Below are 27,805 nucleotides of genomic sequence, written 5' to 3' on the forward strand. Positions count from 1 at the left end.
TAATAAACCATAATTTGTGAGGCATTGGTCTGTAGGATTTCCTGTAGGAAAAGCTTAAGGATTACTTTTGTTAAGAATTTACTCTTTCATGAAAAGACTAAATTGAGTGTGGATGAAAGGACAATGACAATGCTATAATAAAACAGCATTAATAAACAGTAAAATGTAGGTGTTATCACTTATGACAGTTTTAAAGGCTTCTACTATGGGCCTACAATCATTAAATAATTAGGACTTTAGAGAGCAAATATTTATATAATAAAACCAACTCTTATTTACTAGTGGAATTTACATTCTCTATGACAATGCTACATTCAGATTATAGAGCTAAAACAACAAAGATTTTCTAAAAATATAAATATAAAAAAATTAACATAAATAAAAAATAAAAAATATAAATATAAATATCAGACTAAGAGGTTCCCTCATTGCTGACGAGTTAGTTGCAAGGCCATGTGTTCCGGGAACTTTGGAAAGCAGACACAATGTGCTGCTTTTCAACTGAATTAGTTTGCCTTATAAAACAGGCCCTCTAAAAGGCACTTACTGAAATTTAACAGTGGAACAGAAAATGTTGCAAAGTGAGAGACAGTTTTCTTTCTTTTTTTTTTTTGTTCAAGTTTCTATTTAAATTCCAGTTAGTTAACATACAGTATAATATTAGTTTCAGGTGTAGAATTTAGTGATTCATCACTTACATACAACACCCTGTGCTCATCACTAGTGCCCTCCTTAATCCCCATCACCTAGTTACCCCATCCCCCTGCCCACCTCCTCTCCAGCAAACCTCAGTTTGTTCTCTGTGGTTAAGAGTCTGTTTTCTGATCTGCTTCTCTCTCTTTTTTTATCCCCTATGTTCATCTGTTTTGTTTCTTAAATTCCACATATGAGTGAAATCACATGGTTATTTGTCTTTCTCTGACTTATTTTGCTTAGCATAACATGAGAGACAGTTCTTTTAATTAAAGTGATGACTAGGTATTAGAACAATGATAAGGAAATGGGCATTTATCTTAACCTATGAATGATTATCAACCATTATTATAAAGAACTATTACTGTTAAAAGTTGAAAAGTTAACCTTCATTAGTCTTTGTGATGCTGGCCTTAGCACAAAAATCACAATATGGTTTTATTTTAATCAGGCTGACTTCATAGCTTAGCTTTTCATTTTAATCAGGTTGACTTTGTAGTCATACCATGAAAATAATATGGTTTCATAATTAGCAGTGTGCAAAGAGTATTAGCTGCAAGATTGTTCATTATAAAGCTGCTAAAATAATGAGCACTGGAAACAAGCAAAATGTCCACAAATAAGGAATTGATTAAATACATTATAGTACAGTCATATAATAGAATACTATCCACATGATGATGTGGATGGATGTTTATTAGAAAAACATTTAAAATGTAATGTTAAGTTTTAAAACAAAGCTAGATTATAAAATAGAATATATGGTAGAACCTCAAGTAGTAAAAATAAAATTGAACACATACATATGTCTGAAATATACGCCAAGATACTTACTATTCTTATTTCTGGGAGAAGGAACATGTGCGTGTGCACATGTGTGTGTACACAGAAGCAAGTGTCAGTGTGAATGGACATGGATGGGTATATGCTTAGTTGTACTTTTAAATATTTTCTTCGATGAATATTACTTTCACAACCAGAAAACAAAATGAATTTAAACATTTAAAAGGAAATAGTTTTGACTGTCAACTTTTTTTTAAATTTTTTTATTTATTTATGATAGTCACAGAGAGAGAGAGAGAGGCAGAGACACAGGCAGAGGGAGAAGCAGACTCCATGCACCGGGAGCCTGATGTGGGATTCGATCCCGGGTCTCCAGGATCGCGCCCTGGGCCAAAGGCAGGCGCCAAACCGCTACGCCACCCAGGGATCCCTTGACTGTCAAGTTTAAATGTGAAGAACAAAGTCTGTTTGCAGCATACATTTGACTACTGTCAATCTTTTAAATTCTAAGTCCAAATAAAGGCATTCTGCATTCTGACCCAAACATGAAATACATAAAGCCAAAAGAATTTAACTTGACATTTTTACTAAAAAACTAACTCAGAAGACAGAATGTCTTAAAGAAACAGTTGGCAGGAAAAAAAAAGTGTGTGTATGTATATGTATGTGTGTGTGTGTGTGTGTATATATATATATATTCCAAACAACCTTGGGATAATAAAGTAAGATTTTAAAAGTCTGATTTGGATTTGGAGTTGCCAAAGTGCACTATATAGAACTGAAATTACAGAATAAATACTCCTTAAGAGAAAATTCTGATTCCCTTTGATCTTTAAAGAAGTCATCTCGTCATGCTCCAAATGAACCATTTAGAAATCTCTCCTTGCTGTTGATTTGTATGGGAATTCTGATTTCACAACATATCTGAGAGCCATTATATTAAATAAAGAAACTTATGTTTTAATAGCAAAATACAAGTTAAAAAATTAGGAATTATTTTCCTTGAACTGATGACAGTACAATTATTTATAGTCTTGGTTTCTAATACGCTTTTATTTTTCCTAATGTCCATAAATATTGCTTTAATTTATTATGCCGAAGATCTTTAAATGGAGACAAAAACTAAACACCCTTCTACTTATAAGTTCTGATTATATATATATATATATATATATATATATAGAGAGAGAGAGAGAGAGAGAGAAATAATATATATTCAGTTCTTTATCTACCAGATATACAAAACAGAAAAACCTCTGTAAAACTATCCAGTTGAACATACATTTAAAACTTTCTCCAATGTGGTATTTATTATAAATTAGAAGGTCTTAAAGATATCAAATATTTCCAAAAAATCAAACATTTCATCATAATATTTTAGATTTAAATGTTACCATTTAAAATGTCCAAAGATATATTACTTAGATTTATCAAAGTATAAAAATATTAAGAACATTTCATTTCAATACCAGAAAAAAATGAAAGTCATAGTTGATATAATACTTAAAAGACTTGATGTTTTCACCTAATATGATTGTAGGTACATTTTCCTGTTCCATCTTTCCCTCTCTCACAGGAAATGATTTCATGCCAAATCCCTTAAATTCCTCTTTTGAAGTTTAAAATTAATTCTCACAGTTGCTCTTCTATAATCCCCTATCTTTTAAAAAATGCAAAATATGCTTATACTTTTTGAGAAATCAGATGAAATCCCAAATATCTTATGTGTATGCTATGCTTTTAAAAAGAAAGCCCACGTGCTCATTCTCAAAAAAGCTATTCATCAAGGAGTCTAATTCTGTAATTAATACGAGCAAGGTAACAATTTGTGTTAAGTGTCCACTCATAATGTTAAATCAATGTTAAATTATAAAGAGCTTCCATGGAAATACGTAAGACACACACACCGGTTCTAAATGAAATTCATTATGAGCAGCTCTATCATACTGAATAGCAAATGAATTCTTAATAATGAGGCACTTGATGTGTTACCCAGAACCGGGGTTGACAAGAAAGCCACTTAGCTTCACTTTCTAATAATATTATAACAAGTAACTGATACAGCGCACATATTTTTCAATTTGGAAGGAAATCCTGAAAAAAAATTATGTTTTACCAAACCTTTTTAATACAGTCTGTTTCCTTCACAGACTTGTCGAAGGTTCTGCTCTCTTTTATAAGCTCATCTTGCCCTCACCATCAGAAGTCCATAACAACAGATGCTAGAATAATTAAAAACCTATCATTGTAGACTCTTCCATCACATCACAGACTAGGAAAATGAAGGCGGTTTATGGGTGTCCTTGTCTCACTTTATCCACCCCTTCGTGGTTGATGTGTAGGCTTTAATGTGCATCCTTGCACCTCTCCTCCGGCAGGAAGCCTGTCTCTGGGGATCACTTGCAGAAAATAGGACATTGAGTCCATAATTAAAGTAATCTCTTTCCAGGCAGATGCTGCAGTTGGCTCTGTTATCACATATTACAAAAGGCATCTTGAGGGTTATAAAATGTACAGCAAATAGCTTTGGAGATGAGAAATGGCAATTTTTCATCTAATTTTGATCCGTAGACATGTAAGCACTGTATTGCTACTTTTTGGTTTCGAGCCAAATAACTATTATGGTGCTAAGATGAGCCGGGCAGTAACCAAAATTAAAGAATACTTTAGCTTTTATCCTCAAAGTGAGAAAAGCTCTTTTGTAACCATCTTTGCACTTAGCAAATAAGGATGCCATCTCAAATCTGAGCATTAATGCCTGCAGGCGGATTTAGAAGAAAGGCTTATGTAGCTTAGCTTTACAGCCTTACTTTCAATATATTTGCTTAAGTTAAAACCAGAGGTTGATTAAGGGACCTACCATCTTGGATCCTTTGCATCTACAGCAAACATTTTTAATTAGAAGCATTTCTACTGTTTATCATTGGTGTAATATTTTTGGACATTGCTCTTTGAAATATATGTCAGCCCAGATAACTAATATGCTCATATTATTCCTAATCCCTTCTCTAAATACTCATAGTGGGAACAAATGGAGGACATTTGACTAACGCATTTTTGTTTCCAGCTTAGGACTTGTCAGGGTGAGTAACCAAATCTGACCTTGATATTGTGAAGCACTAAAATGGAGATGGAAATAATTTTAATATTTATTTCTTAGTGCGAAACAAGACAACTTTTAAATATCCAATGATGTAATGTTAAAAAGTTCATCTTAAAATTCCAGAAAATATGTAGTTTAAATTTATTTCCTCAAAGTGTGTTTTTTTAAAAAAAGTTTAACAGCAAAGTTTTACATGAACTTGGGCCTTTCAATTAAAAAAAATACTATGAATAATATTAACCCTTATACTTTATGTTAGTCTAAATAATATTCAAAAACAGGAGATGATGTTATTTAGCCTAAATAACAATAGAAATATTGTATTCCAGCAATATTTGAGATATCAGAATTATTTAGAAGAACATATGTATCACTTGAATCATTAGAGAAAAATCGATTGCAAATCAGAATTTTAAGTTATTGAGAAAGTTTTGTTAAATGACCAAATTGCTATTCCAAAATGCTGAAAATGTTGTAATAGAAAGCCAGCTGTCATCAGTGTAGTATCTGGATTTTAAATAGCATAATATAAATCCTAATTCTCTAACAGAGTCATTTGTGCATTCTTAAAATTTTTCATTTACGTATGCTTGCGTTCATTCATCCATTCAACAAATAATTTTTAAAGAATTTTTGTTCAAATAATTTTATAATACTATTGCATTTGAAATATTTGAAATATACTCAGTATCTTGTCACCTCTAAGGCAGCTTTCAATTTTGCATTTTTCTTTTCAGCTGTATCTATATGAATGTTATTTTGTCCTTGGGAAGTTATCCCTAATGTTTATCTCTAACATTATTATGGTTTATTTATTTTGTCTGGAATTAATATAGTGATGCCAACTTCTTTTTTGCTAGAATTTTCCTGGTATATCTTTTCCTATCTCTACTTTCAATATTTTTGTGCCATTATGTTTAGGTTTGTCTCTTGGAAGCTGTACATTGCTAGATTTTTAAAATTGCATTTTGGAAGTAAAAGTATATTAACTGGTGAATTTAATCTGTTTATATTTATTGTAAATATGTATGTGCAGTTGATCCTTGAACAGCATGGGTTTGAACTGTTGCAGGTCCACTTATAGGGGGACTTTTTGGGGGTAAATGCAATAAAGTACTGTAAATGTCTTTTCCTTATGATTTTCTTAATGACATTTTCCTTTCTCTGGCTTACTTTATTGTAAGAATACAGTATTTAATACACATAACATACAAAATGTGTGTTAATCAACTGTTTATGTTATCAGTAAGGCTTCTGATCAATAAATAGTAGGCTATCAGTAGTTAAGTTCTGGGGTAGTCAAAAGTTATATGCAGATTTTTGACCAAGAAGGGGATTGGTCCCCCTAATCCCTGTGTTGTTTGAGGGTCAACTATATACTTATTTATCTTACATTTTATACTTCTATGCTTTGAGGTTAATCTTTTTTCCTTTCTTTGGAGGGGTTAAGTTTTCTTTAATCTTTTCCCCAATCCCTCCCAGTTTTAGAAGTTACACTTATATTTCAGTTCAATACACTTATGTTTTTAATTGAGTCTACAACTTTCTTCCAGAATAATTTGAGGATCTTAGGAAACTTTAATATGGACTTATCTCCTTCCTCCAACTCACACCTTCACGTTGCTTGGTATTTGAGTTATCCTTTGCCTTTAAATTCTCTTTGAAAATAGTTATTGGTGAATATTTCATATATAAATTTATATACATATCCAAAGCTTATTCGGAATTTCTAGCATGCTTGCTAATTATTATTAACTTTTGCATCACAACATAGTTTTTTACATCTTACACCTTTCTTCTGAGTTTGTTTTCTTCTCTCTAAAGCATTTCCTTTAAAAACTTGCTTTAAAATTATCTGTTTCTGTGTGTGGTAAAAATATCAAACCTTTTTTAATGTCCTTATTTTGTTTCTCATGCCTGACTCATAATTTATCTAGGTACAGAATTCTAGGATGACAATTCATTTCCTTCCTACTTTGAAGATACTGTTCCATTGTCTCCTGGCATCTCTTGTTGCTGATATGAAAGCCACTACCATACTAAGATGGCAGGAAATCTACCTTTTCTCTTTGGCTGCCTTTGAGATTTTCTCTTTGATACTCTGAAGGTTTACCTGATTTGTATCAATGTTAACTTTATTTATGTTGCTTAGATAGAAAATACTCACATCTTCTTTAGTTCTAGAAAATTCTCCTCTATTATCTCTTCAAATAGATCTGTCCTCATTCTTTTTATTCTCTCCTTCTAAAACTTCCATTAGATGTTACTTTCTTAACTTGATGTTCCATGCCAGGTTAACAGGGAAAGTCAAGTCAGACTCCTGACACACTGAAAATTTTTGTTTCTCCTAAGTGACTTACTTTACCAAAAGTCTCAGATGACAAGCTGTGCAGTTTTCCCAGGCAGAGTTGGATGATACTTTGAGGCTCCAGGCTTCATGCAATGGGCCCAGAGCCAGTTCCTTCTCCTTCTCTTTCTGCTGCAGTCTTTGAAGAGGCTCTCAGCAACAATTCCAGATCCCACTGAGGTTAAAACTCCAGGCCTAGGACTTAAATCCGGGTTTAAAATACCAGTAGACCGCCACAATGTCTGCTCCCACTTCCTCATTCAGTTTTGATACCTCTCCTTTCTTTTGGCACCTCGTGTCTTCATTTTCTTTCAAACTGTTTTTAGATTTATTTTAAATGTTTACTCATTTATTTAAAGTTTCTATGTGATTTTAATAGAAAGACTGTCATGCCTGCTCAATCTTCCACAATGCCAGAAGTCCTCTACAAACAGAATTTTAATGTGTTTGAAATAGTAGAAATGCATTTTTAAAATGTTTTTGTCACTTAATATTCCAAACATCTCTCAAGTTGCTAAACTATCTTCATAATTACTATTTTAACAGCGACACAGAGTGGTAATAAAGGATAGCAGCTAAAAGGACATATTTTGAATGAAAACAGACCTATTTCTATGAGCTCTTCAAGCTCTTTCTCCAGTAACGGTGGTTCTAACAAAGTACAGGAACTGTATAGGTTGTCTGGTATACAGGTGCTCAGTAAATAGAAATTGCTATTTTGTCACACACCCAGTGAGCCATCCAAAACCAAGGACTGCAGCCTAAATTCCAAATACCAGAGACTGAAATCTTCAGCCTTGCCTAGGGGAACACCTCGATCTTTGAACCTTTATTGTGTTGTTTTGTACAGGGCACTAGTACTATCATCATCATTGTCATCACCATCAAATGGTATTCCAAATTTCATTATCACTTATTTTCATATTAATGATTAGCACTCTAGACAAGCTAATTTTAAATATTAGGTACATGGTGATAAATTGTCACAGGGTAAAGGACATATTTGAGAAGGCCCAGAACTTAAAATACTATGGCAGGGGGTGACAGGGACTAGCAGGGTGGGGGCAGGGATGGAGACCCAGGGGTGAGGGCAGAGAGAAGAACAGCGCCCAGGGTACCCAAAGATTAGTACTAAGCCCTGAGCACTAAATGAGAAAGTAACCAGAGGGGATCCCTACCTGTTACACTTGGCCTACCCTTCCCCCTAAATTAAGGTCTATAGAAATTTCTGCCTTAGCAAACAAAATGAACAATTAGGTAACCACCTTTCTACCAAAAATTGCCCTGCTTGGCCAGGTTAGCAGTTAGGATGTTTTAATTTCATAGGACCATTGCAAAATCTTAGCTTTATCTACTTCTTCGATATGTCCTTTCAAATACATGGTTACATTCTGCAAGTGTTAAGGCAACATTAGGGGAAAAGAGAATTCATTAGAATTTCTCAGGGCTACACATTAGAACTTTCTGTGATGATGGAAATGTTCTAGATCTGTGCTGTCCAATATAGTAGTCACTAGACATATGTGGCTCCTGAGAACTTAAAATGTGGCCAGCACAACAGAGGAACTGAGTGTTTTATTTTATTTGACTTTAACTTAAATTTAAATAGCCACATGCACCTTGTAGCTACCATATTAGAAAGTATGGTTCTAAACAAAATTTAGAATATATGTGTGCATTTGTGCATTTAAGCATACATATGTATACATATATGTCTGTACATAAATATATACACAAATATAAACATATACAGACATATGGCAGAGGTATTATGGGTTTGGTTCCAGACCACAGCAGTAAAACAAATATCAAAATAAAGTGAGTCAATGATTTTTTTTGGTTTTCTAGTGTATGTAAAAGATATGTTAATACCACAATGCAGTTAAGTGTGCAATAGCATTATGCCTTTAAAAAAATTCATACCTTAATTTAAAAATACCTTATTGCTAAAAAAAAATGCTTACCATCCTCTGAGCTCTCAGTGAATCATAATCACTGATCATAGATCACCATAACAAATATAATTTAAAAAGTTTGAAATATTACAAGAATTACCAAAACATGAGACAGAGACATGAAGTGAGCAAATGCTGTTGGAAAAATGGCACCAACAGACTTACTTGATGCAGAGTTGCCACAAACCTCCAACTTGTAAAAATCACAGTATCCACTAAGGGCACTGATGTGAAGCACAATAGCGTGAGGTATGTCTGTAAGTATATCCACGTAAGTCACAGCAGACAAGATCTGGTCTTTAAAAAATTCTTACCCAGAAGAAGCAATCAAATTCTATCTCCTATTTGTAAGAATGCCTTAATATTCAGAGATTTTACTTTAAAAGGCAGAGCTAAATAAAATCTTGCTACTGGTAGATAGTATCCACATCCCTGTATTGGCAAACCACAGAGTTGTTGCTGCCATGAGAAAAATTTATCACCTGGTTCCCAGACATCTTTGTCATCACTATTTTTGACTGAGTAGGGAATTTGGAAAAAAAAATAATGTCACACAGAAGGCCTCTAAAACAGGTTTTATCAATTCTACTAATGAAGAAATAACCCAAGTCTCTGTCCATATCTCATTTAGGAAATTTCTATTAGATAAAAAGAACTGCTAATAATTGTAATACATAAAGCTTTCAGATTTACAGACTTTGCTCTTCTTTGCTTTCAAAAATGTTCCATGTGATTTCAAGTAATAAGTGCCAAATGGAGTGGTAATCCCATCTAAACCACAAGGCCTTGTAATAAAGAGCATCCTGTGGATTCCAAACCTCAGTCCATTTACTTAAGTTATGATTCCATTACATGAAGGGAAGGGAAAAATGAAAGGATGGGTTTGCCATCAGCCTGGTTTTTTTTTTTTTTTTTCTGTTTGTTTTTGCTTCTAGACTTAACATTAGGAAAAACTGGTATTTCTACCTAAAATTCACAAACACAACTATAAGCTGTGGGATAGAATTCCACATATGCAGGTCCATCTTTGGCCCCTCGTTTAACATATTTCATTAGTGAAATAGAAACAGTTTCTCACTATAAAGCATGTCTAGTTCTCTGGTCTTAACAGTTCTGATGCAAAGAAAAGTGTCATACAAAACTCCAGTAAATTGCCCTACTACAACCAGGGCTGTTTACACTGTGGCTTGTTGGAAGAAGGAGGTGACAGGAAGGGATAAGGAGATAGGTAAAACAGAGAGATTAATTTTTCCTTTTGAATATCTGTTAAAATTTTTTTAGTGTGTTGTATAATTAATATAAAAAACAATCTCTTCAGACCTTCCTGGAGATTAATGGACATATTTTATCTCAACACTATCACACTCCCTAAAATTAAAAATTAAATTCCCAGGAAGCATCTTGACCTCATTTGCCAACAAGTTGATAAATAAGAGTACACATCCATCCCTGAACTTAGACTGTCTCCTTGTCCAAGCCTAATTGGCTATTTAACTTTGATGAAAAACAGGGGCCTACAGGGAGTAAGAACCATCAGGGTCCTAGCCATTCACTTTTAAGAGTAGACAATATTTTTTTGTATCCTGTCATTCAAAGGTACATTTTTGAGCAGCACTGAAATAATTGTCTTGGGTTGGGAAACGTCTGGTTAAAAAAGAAAACTAGACCATCAGGAAAAAATAAGAGATTTGTGACTTAAGAGACAGATAAAATTCCTCCTATGGAAAATAGCATATCTGGTTTTACCAAACAGTGCGGATACAATCATTTTAGCTTTACATGAGAAGTGATTTATTTTTGCAGTCAGCTATGTAAACCCAGAAAGTAAAATAACATTTGTATGTATCAACTGTTGGCATCCTTATCTGTAGGTATGAATGCAGTCCCAATAAATGCACCCATGGGACAGTCCTTGATCTTATTTCAAATGTTTAAATAACAAGGCAAATACATCTGTGAGGCTTCCTTCTGATGGATGGAAATAAATGGGCAACCATACTATCTTTCCTGAGGAATCCTCCAGACACAGTGGAATGGCTCTCATCAAAAATTAAAGGCTTCTGAGATACACTCAAGGCAGCACTTCAAATCTGTGCATCTGTATTATTTCCAGCCTGTCTGGTATTCAGAAACTGCTGTTGTCTTCAATTTTTTAAATGATTTTTTTGTCTTCTTGTTTAGAACACTTTTAAAAATTAGTCTTCTAGGAGAATCTTCCTTTAAAATGTCAAATGTTCAAATACTGTCCACTTGTGTATCCCTTTGCTGACCTGAGTTCATTCTTTGTTGTTGCTTTGGTATCTTAAATAGAACATCACTTGTTTCAATTCGCTTCTTAGTTTTGAGGGATTTGAAACTTATGGTTAAATTGTCACTGATTCAGGCACAAATCTGATCTTCTTTTATGCTCCATTTTAATTCTAATATTATGTTAGCATCTCTGTCCAAGCAATTAAACCTAAATCTAATACTGGTAAAGTTTTGTCTTTAATGCACACATTCCCCCTCAAATGGAATCCCTTTCTGATAATGGGGGGGATATAATCAGCATCCAAAAATGAACCTGCATCATACTATAACCAGATCAAACCCATGTCTGACATATAAATGTAAAATTTTCTCCATATTTCAGAAATTTAAATAAGTGCCTCTTATATTTGTAAAAGAGCCTAATATCGTGCTTTCTTTTTTATTATTATTTTTAAGTTTTATTTATGTAATCTCTACACCCATCATGGGACTCAAACTCATGACCCCAGGATCAAGAGTCACATACTCTTCCAACTGAGCCAGCCAGGTGCCCCTAAAGTGTTTTGATCATAGTAAATGCTCATAGATATTCCTTTTATCCCCTTCATGCCATCACAGACCTACCGAGATATTAGTTTTCAATATCTGATTTGTCATTAGTTTTCCTGTGTTTGCTCATTTTATATAACGTTTTTGAAAGATCTGAAAACTTTCAATAAATATTTTGGCACTGAAAATTTTTAAATAAATAAATAGGTACCTCTTGATATTGGAATGAGTTAGATAATATTACTACATCTCATCCAGAGATAGATCTCAAAATGAGGATAGGAAACCCATATTGGTCACTCAAAAAAATCTGAGAGATGCTGATACCAACTACCAACTCCAAATAATTTTCATTATATCAATACCATGGCTGTTTAGATTATTTATCTATCTAATTAGATTATTTATCTAATAAATAGATAAAAGATCATTTTAGAGGTGTTTGCAAGCGCCTGGGTGCCTGTCGGTTAAGTGTCTGCCTTCGGCTCAAGTCATGATCCCAGGGTCCTGGGATGGAGTCCCACATTCATCTCCCTCTCCCTCTGCTGCTCCTCCTGCCTGTGTTCTCTCTCCGTCTCTCAAGTAAATAAATAAAAATATTTAAAAGAAACAAACAAACAAAACAAAACACCTGCTTGAAACTGGACTGCCTTCTGAATCCAGGCTGTGTTGACCATTAGGTGAGTGATATTAGGCAATTAATTAACATCTCTGTACTTCAATTTCCTCATCTACAAGCTGAGATAAGAACAGCACCTGCTTCATGGAATTACTGTGAGAAGAACATGGATTAATGGGTGTAAACTACTCACAACAGTGGCTGGCATATTTTCAAAAATATTAATGGTATAGTTGCTATTCTCCAACCTCTTTTCCCTGGTAGTTTCTCACTAACTTTTCTTGTTCGATGACTGAAAGATCTCTTTCCTTCCTTTCTTCCTTTTTCCCTTACCCTATCCCTTTTTGTCTCTTCCCTCTTCTTCTCCTTTCCTTCCTCTCTTCTCTCTGTACCCCTCCTTGCCCTTGGGATTTTTTTGGGGGGGGGGGCGGATTTACATCCAAGAAGTTTGGATAATTAAATGTCTCTTTACACTTGAGGCTTACTAGTCACTCAAAGACTAATCAAATATAAAGACAAACCATACTGATGTAAGATCTGACTACTAAGCAGTTCTCTGAGTGAAATGAACACTTAAAATGTAAATGATATCTGGGGTCTCTGGGTAGCTCAGTTGGTTAAGCGTCTGACTTTTGATTTTGGCTAAGATCATGATCTCAGGGTCTCTTGGGATCAAGCCCCATGTCAGGCTCCATGCTGATTGTGGAGTCTGCTTGTCTCCCTATCCCTCTATTCATTCGCTCTGTCTCTCTCTCTCAAAAAAGTAAAATTTTTTAAAAAATGTAAATGATATCAACAGGTGTCATAATAAAACTGATAAATAATTTTAGTTACTGATCTATTTAATAGATCTGTACCACTGCAGCCAGCAACTTTATCCTCAGGCCACCTCTCCTCAATGTCTCTTACTTCATTATTTTTTAAAGAGAAAGGCTGTAAACAGATGGCCCAAATGACTATGTAGCTAAGTGGTTTATCAATAAAACCTGATTTAGTTCAATAGTGTGCCACTTACTCTTCTCTAAGAAAAGCATGCACGGCACATTATATAATTGTCTTGGATTTTAGTTCAAATGATCCATAATTCTTACTATGGGTTTTTTTTTTAAGAATTTTAAATAGAAAACTGGGTTTTAAAATCACAGAGTGTGCATCATACATTTGATGTACTAATATCAGATTATAAAATTAAGTGCAGTGTCAATTTAATTGCCAGCTTTAGAGAGACCAGGTATATGGTAAATGATAAATATTAATTGCTTGGTTTCCTTCAAATCGAAGATGCCATCAATTGTAAGATGGAAAAAATAAAATTAGGATGGGCAATTATAGTTGTAAGATGCCATCATCAAAGGTAAGATGCAACTCTACTTCAGAATTTCCAAAATGTAAAAAAATCTGTATCTTAGAGTTAATGAAATGATCAATGAAATATGATATTATTATTAGTTATTAAGAAATATATTGAGGGCCTTTTATTGTCCACAGTTTCAGCATTGAGAGCTATTAAATACATAAAAATAGTATACATAGTCCTTGACCTTGGGAGACTTAAAGTCCAGTTGAGGGATGCCAGGGTGGCTCAGTCAGTTAAGTATCTGACTCTTGATTTTGGCATAAATCATGATCTTGGGGTAATGAGATGGAGCCCAGTGTTGGGCTCCACACTGGAGTCTGCTTAGGATTCTCTCCCTCCCTCTGCCTCTCTCCTGCCATTCTAAATAAATAAATAATTTAAAATTATTTGTTTATCCAGTTAAAAAAGAAAACACATGTGGAAAATTGATAGGAATTAACTTACAACATGAAAAAGTTACATAAAATATATTATGAAAGTACATAAACATGGTTAAAGTTTAATTTCTAAAATGTAATTCTTGCTCCCTTAAAAAATGACAGTTTTGGCGTGCATGGGTGGCCCAGTTGGTTGGGTGACCAATGCTTGATTTCAGCTCAGGTCACGATCTCAGGGTTATGAAATCAGACCCCACGTTGGGCTCTGTGCTGGGTGTGGAGCCTGCTTGGGATTCTTTGTCTTCCTCCTCCTCTGCCCCTCCCCTCCTGCCACCCCTCTCCCTCTCTGAAAAAAAAAAAAAAGAAAAAAAACGACAGTTTTAATTTTGGGGATTGAAAAAAAAATTTGGGAGATTAGTCAAAAAAGAGAGAAACATGGTATATTTACATTCAAATGCCACAGGTTTTGCATTATTTTATTTTTGTTTAATATTCAAAGTTAATGTTGAACATTAACAATCTCCTTCAAGTATTGCTGAGCACATACTAATTACAGATACTAACTTATGTAGAGTTCTACCAAGCACATCATAAATACTGGAGAAAGAAACAAAGGCAAGCAAGTGCAAGACTTAGTTTAGAAAATTTCAAATAAATTGCTTCAGTGATCCAAGTCCAATCTTCAGTGTTCCTGGACTCTCTCACAAACTAATTAGGAAAAGAAATCAATAAAAGCATGGTGCCCACACAGGAAACAGCTACTCTATGTAACATTCAATACAATCATGGCTTACAATAAACAGAGTTAACCATTTATTGAGAATGCTAAGGGGCACCTGGGTGGCTTAGTGAGTTAAGCTTCTGCCTTCAGCTCAGGTCAGGATCCTGGGGTCCTGGGATGGAGCTCTGGATCCAGCTCCCTGCTCAGCAGGCAGTCAGCTTCTCCTTTTCCCTCTGCCCTTCCCCCCAACGGTCTGCTCTTGCTCTCTCTCTCTCTAATAGATAAATAAAATCTTTAAAAAGAAAGAATGCTGAAATATGCAAGCTGCATCATCAAAATTTTATTGGGAAATATGGGTGAGAGTATACAAATTTCTTTGTAGTAGGTAAATGTTACTTCTTACCAAACTGTATTTTTCTAAGAAAACATTGTTTGGGTTAAGACTTACAATACCTAAGTTATGGGGTGCCTGGGTGGATCAGTTGGCTAAGCGTCTGACTCTTGATTTTGGCTCAGATCATGATTTCCGTGTCCTGAGATTGAGAATCAAGTTGTTGGGCTCCTTGCTTTGTGGGGGGCCTGCTTCTTTCCCTATCCCTCTGCCTCTGCCCCCATCCCTGCTCAGGCGGCACAGGCATTCTCTCTCTAAAATAAATTAAATAAATAAATGAATGAATGAATGAATGAATGAATGAATGAATAAATAAATAAATAAATAAATAAATACATTTTAAAAATACCTAAGTTATTTCTCAGAAGAAAATAGTTTCAGAGTCTGGGAACAGTGAGGCCAGAAGCCATCAAATATCGCCTTTAAACAGACTCAATTCAAAATTATATCTACTTGGAAATAGACAGTTGTATACTGCTGACAATAGATTTCCTTTATGTTCTAGCTTTCAAAAAAGTAATTCTTGCTCTAAATGAAGAAGTTATGCATGGCAAGAATTTAAATTACCTTTCCTAGTGCCAACACGAATAAGATAGAGCATATCAAAAGAGAGAGTCTGAGATCATTATTATAGTAAAGGAGAACACAACACTGTACATCATTTAATTCAAGGGTCATCTTCTGTGGTTTCTACATATGAGATGTTGTACCAACTGTGGGGAGAATCACAAAGAAATTAAAATGTATCCCTGTTTCATCTAATATAATAGGAAAGGCAAGAAATGAACTCAAAAGGAGTATACAGGAAAATATAATCAGCATTATAATAGAGATACAAACAAAATGCAATCGTACACATCACTTCTGTTACTGATATCTTGGAAAGCTTTATAGAAGAGCTGCATTTTAAACAGGTCTTAAAGAACGGGTAGGACTTTAATAATTGGAATTGAGAGGAAATCATGTTTGGGGCTAAGGAAAAAAAGTATGGAGAAAGAGAAAGTCATGTAGTGTTTAGGGAGTTGTGGGGAGTCCTGTAATTTGTGGCCACAGTGAGAAATCAAAGAAAAGATGATACACAGCCAGACAGAGAAGATTCTTCAAACCCAAGCCAAAGGGCTGATCTTCAGGAAGGAGGTTTAAGTCCATCCAAGTTCTGAGTGATCAAGGGTTGTGTCTTAGGAAGATGAACTAGACAACAATGTGCGGGATGGACTGGAGGAAGAATAGGGTGGAGGAGAACAGATTACTTAGGAAGCTACTATTATCATCTTAGCAAAAGGTACTGGATAGAAAAGGTTCAGGTATGAAAAACTTTTTGAAATATAAATGATAGGATGATATATCAATCATTTGGGTAGGTTTAATCTGATATGTGCAGCTTGGGTCACCCAGAGGATAGGCAGAAAGTATATAATCAGTGATGTGGAAGCCACGGGAACACCTGACACTGAACTGAACGTTATCAAAGGGGAAGGAAAGGTAGTGGCAAATTTTACAGTATGCAGGTTTTATCAATTTTGTTGTCTGAGCAAAAGGTTCAGAATAGAAAACCATTCAAGAAAGCTTCCAGCTCTCTTTTGCCCGATTGCCCAAAGAACAGCTGTTCTGAACTGCCGTTGGCCTTATTCCATTGGCCTACTCATCCATTAAACAAATATTTAGTGAGTGTTTACTGAGTGCCAGGGACTGTTCTAGACAGTTGGGGCAAGTCAGCGAACAAAACAGGAAAAAAAATGCTTGCCTTCAAGGAACTTGCATTTCAGCAGGAAGAGACAGACAATAAATAATACACATAATTAAATAAATTAAGTATATTATGTGTTAGAAGTAAAAAACGGTATTAAAAAAAGAGAAGACTAAGAGGTATGAGGCATGGTGATTCTGGAGCAGGGGTAAGGGCATAGTTTACATTGAGAGATGTAGCAAGCCTTTCAACCACAGTGCACTCTTAATATCTAAGGATGCTGTTGGGGCATTCCTCTTAATGAAAACACATGAGAGACTCATTAGGTGTCTGTATAGACTCCTTGACTTCTCACTAGCATAAATCACCTAAATGATCACATTTCTCTCTTTGCACTAATGGCCAGAAAGCTGAACACTAAATCTGTGATCTTCCTACAAAACACATATGGAGCCTCATGGCATTTTTTGGTATGTTCTGAGCTTTCATTTCCCTACTGCCTTGATTTCTTCATATCCCTTTATCTCATTGTGTATTTTGTCAGTGAAAATCCAACTTAGAACTCTTAAAATATAAAAAAATATGCAAAAAAAAACTGCTAAAGTTATCTTTATGATTTTGACCTTTTTTTGACACCAAAATTAGTGGCTTTAAGATCAAACTGGTTCAAATCATACATTTAAATAGTTACCCTCTATGTGATCCCACAAGATGTACATTTGCCTTCCCTACTGGTCACAAGACACTTTGGGTACTTACATGAAATTCACGCAGCCGGTGCCTGCAGGTGGAGCAATCCAGACGAAGCTGAGGTTGGTTGTGGGTAGATGACTCACATGAGAGGCCACCACACTGCACATAAACTGGTTACCAAACTGGTGGTCAGACATGATCCCTGAGAGACAGGAAAGAAGAGAGAAGTTGTTATAACAACAACAAAGTGTTTCTTATCATGGCATTCACAATATATTCTGGACATTTTTCTCACATGTTAAGATTCATCATGTTGTTTGGCTGCCCTTGTAAGTTATGCAATTTTCCATGTTCTGTTGTCAGAAGGATATAAATCATTTAAAACATTTTTGTTAAGGGGTAATCTACTAATTTCATATTGCTATAATCTTTGCTTTGCTTTGCTTCTGTTGATTCATCTTTATCCATCACCTCAAAGACCACCAGGACCACACCTACAGTACAACAAGGCTGGATTTATTGGAAATGTTTACAGCAAATGAGACCAAATATTATTGGGGACTGGGAAGTATCTCAGTATGAGGATTTTAGCAGAGGCTTGTTAAACTATTTGGGCTTGTGTTAGGTTATTTTAGAGAGTAGGATGATTGAGCTGTCCTGGGAATTTCCTGATTTTAGTACTGAAAGTCCTGCATCCTGGGACCCCCGAATTCTGCTGGGGAGGTTACAGGGATAGTTGGTTTTTCTTCCAGATTTGGTGCTATCAGAAAGTGGGGGCAATTTTATCACTGAGTACCTTAATAATTTTTATCTGGGAGACATGAGGAATGGCATAGGCTGAAGTTGTGATCGATAAAAGTCGTTAGCATGGGGGGGGTGGCCATTTTTGTGATTTGTACCATGTTCTCACTTCTGCTGTGTTCCGGTATGATTACAAAATGGTCATGGTTTGGGCTTAAGCCATCAGTTTCAAGGTGGCTTTGTCTAACGTTGATGTTCTGTAAAACTGCTTATATTCCACATGAGAATACCACGGCCTAGCTGTGAGTGCCAGGTCATCTCCCAGCTGAGCTATCAGGAAATGCTTTTTTTTTAAAATAGGATTTTCTTAGGTTTACCTCAGATATAAAATATTAATAAATAACTCAACAAGAAGAGACAACTCAATTTTTAAAAAACAAATAGACAAAAGACCTGAAGAGACACCGCACCAAAAAAATACACAAATAGCAAGTAAATACATGAAAAGATGTTCAACATCATATGTTATTAGAGTATTGCAAATTAAAACAACACTGAAATGCCACTTCACAACTATTATGGGCACAGTGACAACACCAAATGCTGATGTGGAAACAAGAACTCTTATTCACTGCTGGTGGAAATACAAAATGGTATAGCCACTTTGGAAGACGGTTTAGCATTTTCTTACAAAAATAAACATACTCTTACAGTATGATCCAGCAATCATGCTCCATAGCATTTACTCAAATAAGCTAAAGATTTCTGTCCACACAAAAACCTGCACATGGATGTATATAGAAGTCTTATTCACAACTGTCAGAGCTTAGAACCAACCAATATATCCTTCAATAAGTGAATGGAAAAATAAACTGTGGTACATCAAAACAATGGAGTATATGTCTATTTAGGGCCCAAAGGACATGAGCTACCATGCCATGACAAGACATGAATAAATAAATGCATTTTATTAAATGAAAAAAGCCAATCTGGAAAGGCTACATATTGTATGATTCCAACTATACCAGATTCTGAAATAGTCAAAACTATAGTCAAAACTATAGAGACAGTGAAAACATCACCAGTTGCCAGGGGTTTGGAGGGAGGCAAGGATCAATAGACAGAACAAAGGTTTTTTTTAGGGCAGTGGAACTATTCCGTTTAATACTACAATAGTAGATACATATCATTATATATTTGTTAAAACACATAGAATGTACAACATTAAGAGTGAATCCTAGTGTAAACTAGGGACTTTGAGTGGAAATGAGTCAGTAGTAACAGATGGAAATATCATGTCCCCTCCATCCCAAAGTTACTGTGAGAATTAAATGATCCAATACATATGGAGTACAGTATCCCCCCATGTTTGGATAGATGCCCTTCCTATATGTCATCATAATAGTCCATACATGCTTCATCATAGCACTTGACCTGTGAGGGACTAGGTCTTTAATTTTTATATTCCAAGCAACTATCACAATGCCTGACACATCACAGATACTCAAGAAATATTTTTCTGAATCAATACAAGAATGATTTAACTAAAGAAATTAAAAGCATGAGAAAAGATATCACACAGGTTACATTACCTAGTGAAACAGAATCTTCTGGAATAAAAGAATAGGTCATACTGGACAAAGAAATAGAAAAATAGGTGTATGTTTTGACATATCCTAACGATGCCCTTTTCCTCTTTGAAGTTTTTATTTTTTTAAGCTATGCCTTGAGACAAAATTCATCAAGCCAGAGAAACCACAAGGTTAGGGAGGATAAGAAACTCCCAGGGAAATCACAGAGTGCTGCAGGAGACTCAAAAGCAATGACTCAGGAATTGCTACTCCATTCCGGTTGGGCATAAAGCAGAAATCCTGTGTGTGTGGAAAATGACACATCTGTAGGAGTCGGCCTGACCAAAAAGGAAAGCAAAAGTTCCAGCCACAATCGAGTGGGAAAAGAAATGAATCAAACAAAATAAGGTTTCAGGGTTTCACAGCCTTGGTAAGAGGATTCACATTCAAATATCTCCCTATTCTTCAAAACCCCTCCTAGAAAGTGAGTCAATGTCTAGGCTGCATATTACTTCACAACGGTTTATAAAATAGCTATATTGTTGTTAATTACATCATGCCCTACTCTGGGTAAATATACCACAGAACAACATTCTTACAATCCAACAGTCTGGCACAGTAGTTCCCCAACAAATAAAGGCTGGTTCCTAGAGATTCTGAGTTCACTGGTTTGGGATAAAGCTTGGGTACTGAGAGTTTTAGAAGCTCACCAAGCAAATCTCATGTGTGTAGCCAAGAACATGCATGAAAAATGTGTCTTAGTAAAATGTTATCCAGGCTTCAGGGCTTAAAATAATATGGATATGGAACCAATATAGCAGCTTGAAAGTATCTAGCAGTGTCTTACACAATGACACTGATAGTAATACAAAATTTTCTTTTAAAAAAAAAATATTATTTATTTATTTATTTATGGGAGACACAGAGAGAGAGAGAGACAGAGACACAGAGAGAGGGAGAAGCAGGCTCCACGCAGGGAACCCGATGTGGGACTCAATCCTGGGACTCCAGGACCACGCCCTGGGCCAAAGGCAGACACTAAACCGCTGAGCCATCCAGGGATCCCCGTAATACAAAATTTTCAATCCTTTACCCACTACTCCTAGATCCACTCCAACATGTATTCTGAGAGCCTTATTATATACCTTCAAATATTATGAGTGTGCAGTGGTCTTTGCTTTTTTTTTTAATTTATTTTTTATTGGTGTTCAATATACTAACATACAGAATAACCCCCAGTGCCCGTCACCCATTCACTCCCACCCCCCCGCCCTTCTCCCCTTCCACCACCCCTAGTTCGTTTCCCAGAGTTAGCAGTCTTTACGTTCTGTCTCCCTTTCTGATATTTCCCACACATTTCTTCTCCCTTCCCATTTTTAAATTTTTAATTCAAGTATTATTAACATACAGTGTTATATTAGTTTCAGGGGTACAATATAATGATTCTATACATTGCTCCATGCTCATTACAATGTTTTTATTTCCCTTTATCTATTTAATTCATTTCCCTGCCCACCTCCCCTCTGGCAATCACTAGTTTGTTCTCTGTATTTAAGAATCTGTTTTTCCATTTTTTTTATTTGTTCATTTGTTTTGTTTCTTAAATTCCGTATATGAATACGGTAATTACCTTTGTCTGACTTATTTCACTTGGTTTTATAACCTCTAAGTCCATCAATGTTGTTGCAAATTGCAAGATACCATTCCTTTTTTATGCCCAACATTCCATAAACACACACACACACACACACACAAACACACACACACACACACACACACACGATATATCTTCTTTACCCACTCATCTATGGATGGACATTTGGGTTGCTTCCATATCTTAGTTACCACATTTTAATTGGCATTTTCTTTGAAAATATCTAAAAGTTGGCCAGAGTTGCAGCGATTAGAAATCTATTCATCTTAATATCAACCAGCAGAAAAACAAAAAACAACAGTATTTACAGAATATTTGTTTTGGATCAATCTATTAGGCCCTGGGGAAATACACAGAAGAAATGTATGACACGGTCCCTATCTCAAAATGACTTGACCTGGAAAGAGAAAACTAGAGCAAACTGACATTCTAAATAAAACATCTGGAAAACAAGTAGGTGCTAAATGAACTTGTATTTTAGAAAAATTATGAAATAGGAGAAGAGTGACTAAAATAAACAATTATAATAATGATTATAATAATATTTATTGAGCACTTACTCTGGCCTGGTGCTATGTAAGCGTTTCATGAATATCAACTTATTTGAGGCTCTTACCAACACTGTTAAGTAGTAGGGTTCATTTTACCTATAAAGACCCTGAGATGATGGAGATGAAAGAACATGCTCCTCGTCACAGAGAAAGTGAAGAGTGTAGTCTGGATTTAAACCAGTGCCCTTGCCATCCAGTCAGAAATAGAGCTATTGAAGAGGAGCTGGAGCTGTCTTGAGAGAAAAGCCAAGGTTCCCATATTTGTTTTTATTTACATGAGGCAGCAGAGTATAGTCAAGGGACTACCCCGTCACACTGCCACACACCTTTGTATGACCTTGTCAGGGTGTACTCTCTGAGTACTAAATGAATAGAAGACGGGCACTGGGGGTTATTCTGAATGTTAGTAAATTGAACACCAATAAAAAATAAATTAAAAAAAATAAAATAAAATAAATAAATAAATGAATAGAAGAAAGATGGGGGTACGTCTCACAAAGGCAGACATAATGAGCAGAGGTGCAAATATAAAATGAGAATGGGGATAAGGAGAGCAGTCCGACTCAGCTTCCAGCGTACTATGAAACACGATTTACTGCACCTGCCACAATGATCTTCTTAATGGCTTGTGTCACGAAAGACATATACCATCTAATTAACATATGTGATTTGGGAACCTATTCTTGGGATAACTGAAATTTGAATTTGATAATGAACTTAAATTTACGATGGTGCCTTCCCTGCTGCATGTTGGATAATAGGGTACTTATTGAGTTTTTAATATTACTTGAAAAAGGGAAAACTGGATCTATAATAAAATTTAATTTCATGTATCTCAGAGAGATACATGCTTATTATATGTGTATGTGTGTACCATAGTAAGAACAAAGATTTTATTTTCATTGTTATGGTTATATGTAAACTCTCATACAAAAAATTTTCATGTGGAACTTCTTAGAGAAAAAAAGCTGTACTTTCCCAAGTATATTATGGACTATGAGAGAAAATAAGCACTTCCAGAAGTATAGCTCTCCTGATCTAACTTTGGGCAAAGAAAGTAAAGTATAATTTCAAACTCTGAAGTTCCACAAGATTGATAACTTGTCTAGCAAGATTTCAAAGTATCCATGTTACAAACACATTTTCCTTTTGAATATTGTGTATATATATTTGAAAAATAGAATATTCACAATCTAGCTATCATTTCTATATTAGAAAAAGTCAATATAACTTTTTGACATAGTATGGGTGTTTTAAATTCAGTAAGTCATTCAAACCACTGGATATCTAGTTTAAAAATACCTGCCTTCTTAATGATCATTGCAGTTAAATGATAGAAATCTGTACCAGAGTTTCCCTTATCCACATTATACTTCTGCAAGATTAGGCTCATGGTGTCTGTAATTGTTCTAAAGTTGCTTCCATGATTCCTTTTAAGACAGTGATACACATTTCTTTGCCTTCTGGGATGTCATTTTCCTTGACAAGTCTTCAGTTATTTTAAGTTTGTGACTAAACCTTGTCTGAACTCTATTTTCCCACAGGAATACTATTCTATGCTTTTAATGTGCACACCTTGGATCTTCCGAACTGTAACTAAAACTTCTATAATTTCCTCCATCTCTAAAACAAAATGTACATATTCTCATAAAAATGTAGGCCATTCACTTCCAAGAAACACACTGAATACTTTATTACCCAAAATAACCAATATGGTGGAGAAATTACACATTTATGTTGGTTTTATTCAATATTTTGTAGACTAAAGATGTGGTTTACTTAAATCTGTTTAGTTTGCAATTTGCCATGGTTAGTGTTAAAGTGGGTAAAACATGTCCTGGTTTATTTTTCATGAATTTCAAGCACTAAGATATCCGTGGATGAGATATTGCCAAAGAAAGGGCAAGTACATTAATGTTACAGATTTTTGTTTGTGGAAAAATATAACCTTCATATATAAAAATGATAAAAACTTAAAAGAAATATTATTTTATCATTTTAAACACTTTCAGAAAGTACAGTAGAATGTACTGTTGGGAAGTTTTAGTAATTAGATAACTTATGTCTACATAAAAAGCAGGAGAGAAGACAAATGTTTAACATGAGTTCTATTTCCTTTTATTATCATTTTATCTTTCCTTAAAAGGGATATCTAAAGGCTTCCACCGATTAATAAAAAATAGACCCTTCTGCAAATCTAGTTTGGAAAGTTAGTGTTCTATTGTAAGTGAATAAGGGAAAATGAATTACAGAGTCCCTCTTAGTCATTTGTAAAATCTTTTCACTTGATTTAAATATGAATAACTGTTTACTTACAGTATTTGACTTGTCTATTATTTGCCTTCTTTGCTAGGTCAATGTACTCAAACATTTCAACAAAGCTAAACATGATTTTATACTCCGAAAAGTAATCACAGAACTTTCTGAAAATAACCTTATTGCAGCTTATCTGTGAAGCACCAGGCTGATCAAAATGGATATGAAAAGAACAGCTCTCAAGTAGTGCTACTAGATAATGAATAGCTCGTGCATATATGCTCACATGTATACACTGGGTATGTGTAATTTTTAGAACATTGATTTAAAGGCATTTGGTTTCAGGTGTTAAGTCAAGAAGCAAAAAAGCACTAAAACCTTTTAAAATCATGTTGAAATTGTATGTCTATGGGCATAAGTTAGAAAATGTATGAGGATTCCGTGCTATTTCCACATTTCTTGTCAGTTACACAAAAAGATCTTTTAAGTCCATCTGATTCTTTCCTCACTTGCTGCAGTTACCCTCTCTGGCCCTCTCTCAGCACTGCCATTTACCAAATGCCTTCTCCATGCCTGGTGGTTTCACCCTATCATTGCCTTACTACTGAGGGGGCAGTAGTCAGGAAAGATTGAGGGCAGAGACCCCAGAGGCAGTCTGCCTGGGTTCAGATCCTTGCTCCACTACCGAGGAGCTATGGAATCTTGGGCAGGTTTACTCAAAAACTCTGTTCCTCAGTTTCCTCTCAAGGAAAGTGGAGATGATAGCAATGGGGTGGTGGCAAAGATCAATGAGTATACAGCACAAAGCATTATATGTGTTAAACATTACTATTTCCATTCTGGAGATCAAGAATTATCAAGAACCAGTGATTTTAAGTGACTTGCAAGGATAACAGAGCTACTGAATGACACCTGAACACCTCTATCTTACACTATGCACTGGCTTCTTCCCTACCTGTATCCTTATGTGGAAGTACCTCAATTCTAGGAGAGACCCCTGTCCTGATCCAAAGGAATTCCTGTCCAAACCCAATGATGGAGGGAAAACCATCTGAGAGTAAGCAGGAGGAAGACTTCTTCTCTGGGCAAAAGCTTAGGTGCTCCTCCTTCACTACCCCCCATCCAAACACCTTAATTTCTCATCAGGTAATTATTAGATATTCTTTGTCCTCTTGGTAGGCACGTATCTGAATGAAATATGGATGTGGGGGGGGGGATCCCTGGATGGCTCAGCAGTTTAGTGCCTGCCTTTGGCCCAGGGCGTGGTCCTGGAGTCCCCGGATCGAGTCCCACATCGGGCTCCCTGCATGGAGCCTGCTTCTCCCTCTGTCTGTGTTTCTGCCTCTCTCTCTCTCTCTCTCTCTCTCTGTCTCTCTCTGTGTGTGTGTCTCTACATCTGTGTGTGTGTGTCTCATTAATAAATAAATAAAATCTTAAAAAAAAAAGAAATATGGATGTGAGTGAGATATCTTTAAGCCAAAAGTGTGCCCCTAAAGGGCAAAGCCATTCAGTTTCACTTAGATCCATGTGGCCACTGAGTTTGACAGAGCAGCAACTTTTCCAAAGAGCAGCAACTTTTCCAAAGTGAAAGTTTCTACTAACTGAAGCTCTCTGATCCTCTGGTTCAAAGTATACCTCTGCTGCCTTTCCTCCTAATGCTACATACCACCTCCCCTCCCCCATTAACAGCTGTTTGGTGGCAGGTAATCACTACATCATACTGTCTGCCACCAGCCTTTCCAAACTAAGTGCACCACACTGGCTTCCTGTCCAGAACTATATATTGCCTCACTACCTTGCTTGCTGGTGCTGGTGCTTGCTCCCTTGACTTGCCCTATGTATGTTGGATTCACAGTACAATTTCCAGGCAAGAAGTCAGATTTTACACATCTGCAGTCAAGAAAACTATAAAGAGGAAGAGGCTTTGGAAACCCAAGCCAATATAGAAGGGTGAAAAGAGCCTCAGCAAGGCTTTCTTTACAAAACAAAACATCCTGCATAACTGAAACTTTATACCCATTGAATAGCAACTTGCCATTTCCCCTCTGCCTCAGCCCCTGGCAATCACCCTTCTTCTAAGAGTTTGACTATTTTCGATACCACATATAAATAGAATTATGTGGGATTTGTCCTTCTGTAACTGGTTTATTTCACTTGGCATAATATGGTATAGGTTCACTCATGTTGTCACATATGGCAAGATTTCTTTCTTTCTTTTTAAATATTTCTTTTTTTTCATTATTTATTTGAGAGAGAGAGAGAGAGAGAGAGAGAGAGAATGAATAAGAGGAGCAGAAGGAGAAAGAGAAGCAAACTCCCCACTGAGCAGGGAGCCTGATGTGGGACTCCATCCCAGGACCTTAAGATCATGACCTGAGCCTAAGGCAGACACTAACCAACTGAGCCACCCAGGCACCCCAGATTTCCTCCTTTTATAAGGCTAATATTCCATCGTAAGTATATACCAGATTCTCTTTATCCATTCATCCATTGATGGACATTTAGGTGGTTTCTGTACCTTGGCTATTGTGAACAGTGCTGCAGTGAACATGAAAGTACAGATACCTCTTCAGGATTCTGATTTTAATTCTTCTGGGTATCTACTCTTAAGTGGAATTACTGGACCATATGTTACTTCTATTTTAAATTTTTTAAGGAACCCTCATTTTCCACAGTGCCTGTGCATTTTTGCATTCCTACCAATAGTGCATAAGAATTGCCATTTCTCCAAATCCTTGCCAACAACTTACCTTTTATTTTATAATAGCTCAACAAATGTGAGATATTTATCTGATAATTAGTGATGTTGACCATCTTTTTTTTTAATTTTTATTTATTTATGATAGTCATCACACACAGAGAGAGAGAGGCAGAGACATAGGCAGAGGGAGAAACAGGCTCCATGCACCGGGAGCCCGACGTGGGATTCGATCCCGGGTCTCCAGGATTGTGCCCTGGGCCAAAGGCAGGCACTAAACCACTGTGCCACCCAGGGATCCCTTGACCATCTTTTCATCTACCGACCAGGTATTTATTTGTCTTTGAAGAAATGTCAATTTAAGTTCTTTGACCACTTTTTAATCAGGTATTTGTTTTTATACTATTGAGTTGGAGGAGCTACTGTTTGACAGACATAAAGTTTCAGTTATGCAAGACAAGTAAGTTCTAGAGGTCTGCGGTACAACAGTGTTCTAGTTAGCAATATTGTGCACTTAAAAATTCGTTGAGAGTAGATCTTTTTTTTAAGATTTATTTATTTATTCATTATAGACAGAGACAGAGAGAGAGAGAGAGAGAGGCAAAGACACAGGAGGAGGGAGAAGAAGGCTCCATGCCGGGAGCCCGACGCGGGACTCGATCCCAGGACTCCAGGATCTCACCATGGGCCAAAGGCAGGTGCTAAACCGCTGAGCCACCCAGAGATCCCCGAGAGTAGATCTTAATGCTGAGTGTCCTTACCACAATAAATAAATAAGCAAATAAACACGAAAAAAATTAAGAAAAAAA

The 27,805-nt window shown here is 35.8% G+C and overlaps 1 protein-coding gene across 2 annotated transcripts in view; it reads right to left on the reverse strand.

The window, feature by feature from the left end:
* Positions 1 to 27,805, reverse strand: part of RELN (reelin) — a 498,553-nt gene that overhangs the window by 337,123 nt on the left and 133,625 nt on the right. For both annotated transcript variants that reach the window (XR_012014160.1, XM_072791484.1), the window contains exon 3: positions 17,592 to 17,727. Coding sequence is in view for 1 of the 2 variants with exons in the window: in XM_072791484.1 (XP_072647585.1) it covers positions 17,592 to 17,727 (136 nt within the window). In the remaining variant the exon portion in view is untranslated. The remainder of the gene's footprint in view (positions 1 to 17,591; positions 17,728 to 27,805) is intronic.

Source organism: Canis lupus, chromosome 21 (genome assembly GCF_048164855.1).
Source record: "Canis lupus baileyi chromosome 21, mCanLup2.hap1, whole genome shotgun sequence".
Lineage (NCBI taxonomy): Eukaryota > Metazoa > Chordata > Mammalia > Carnivora > Canidae > Canis > Canis lupus.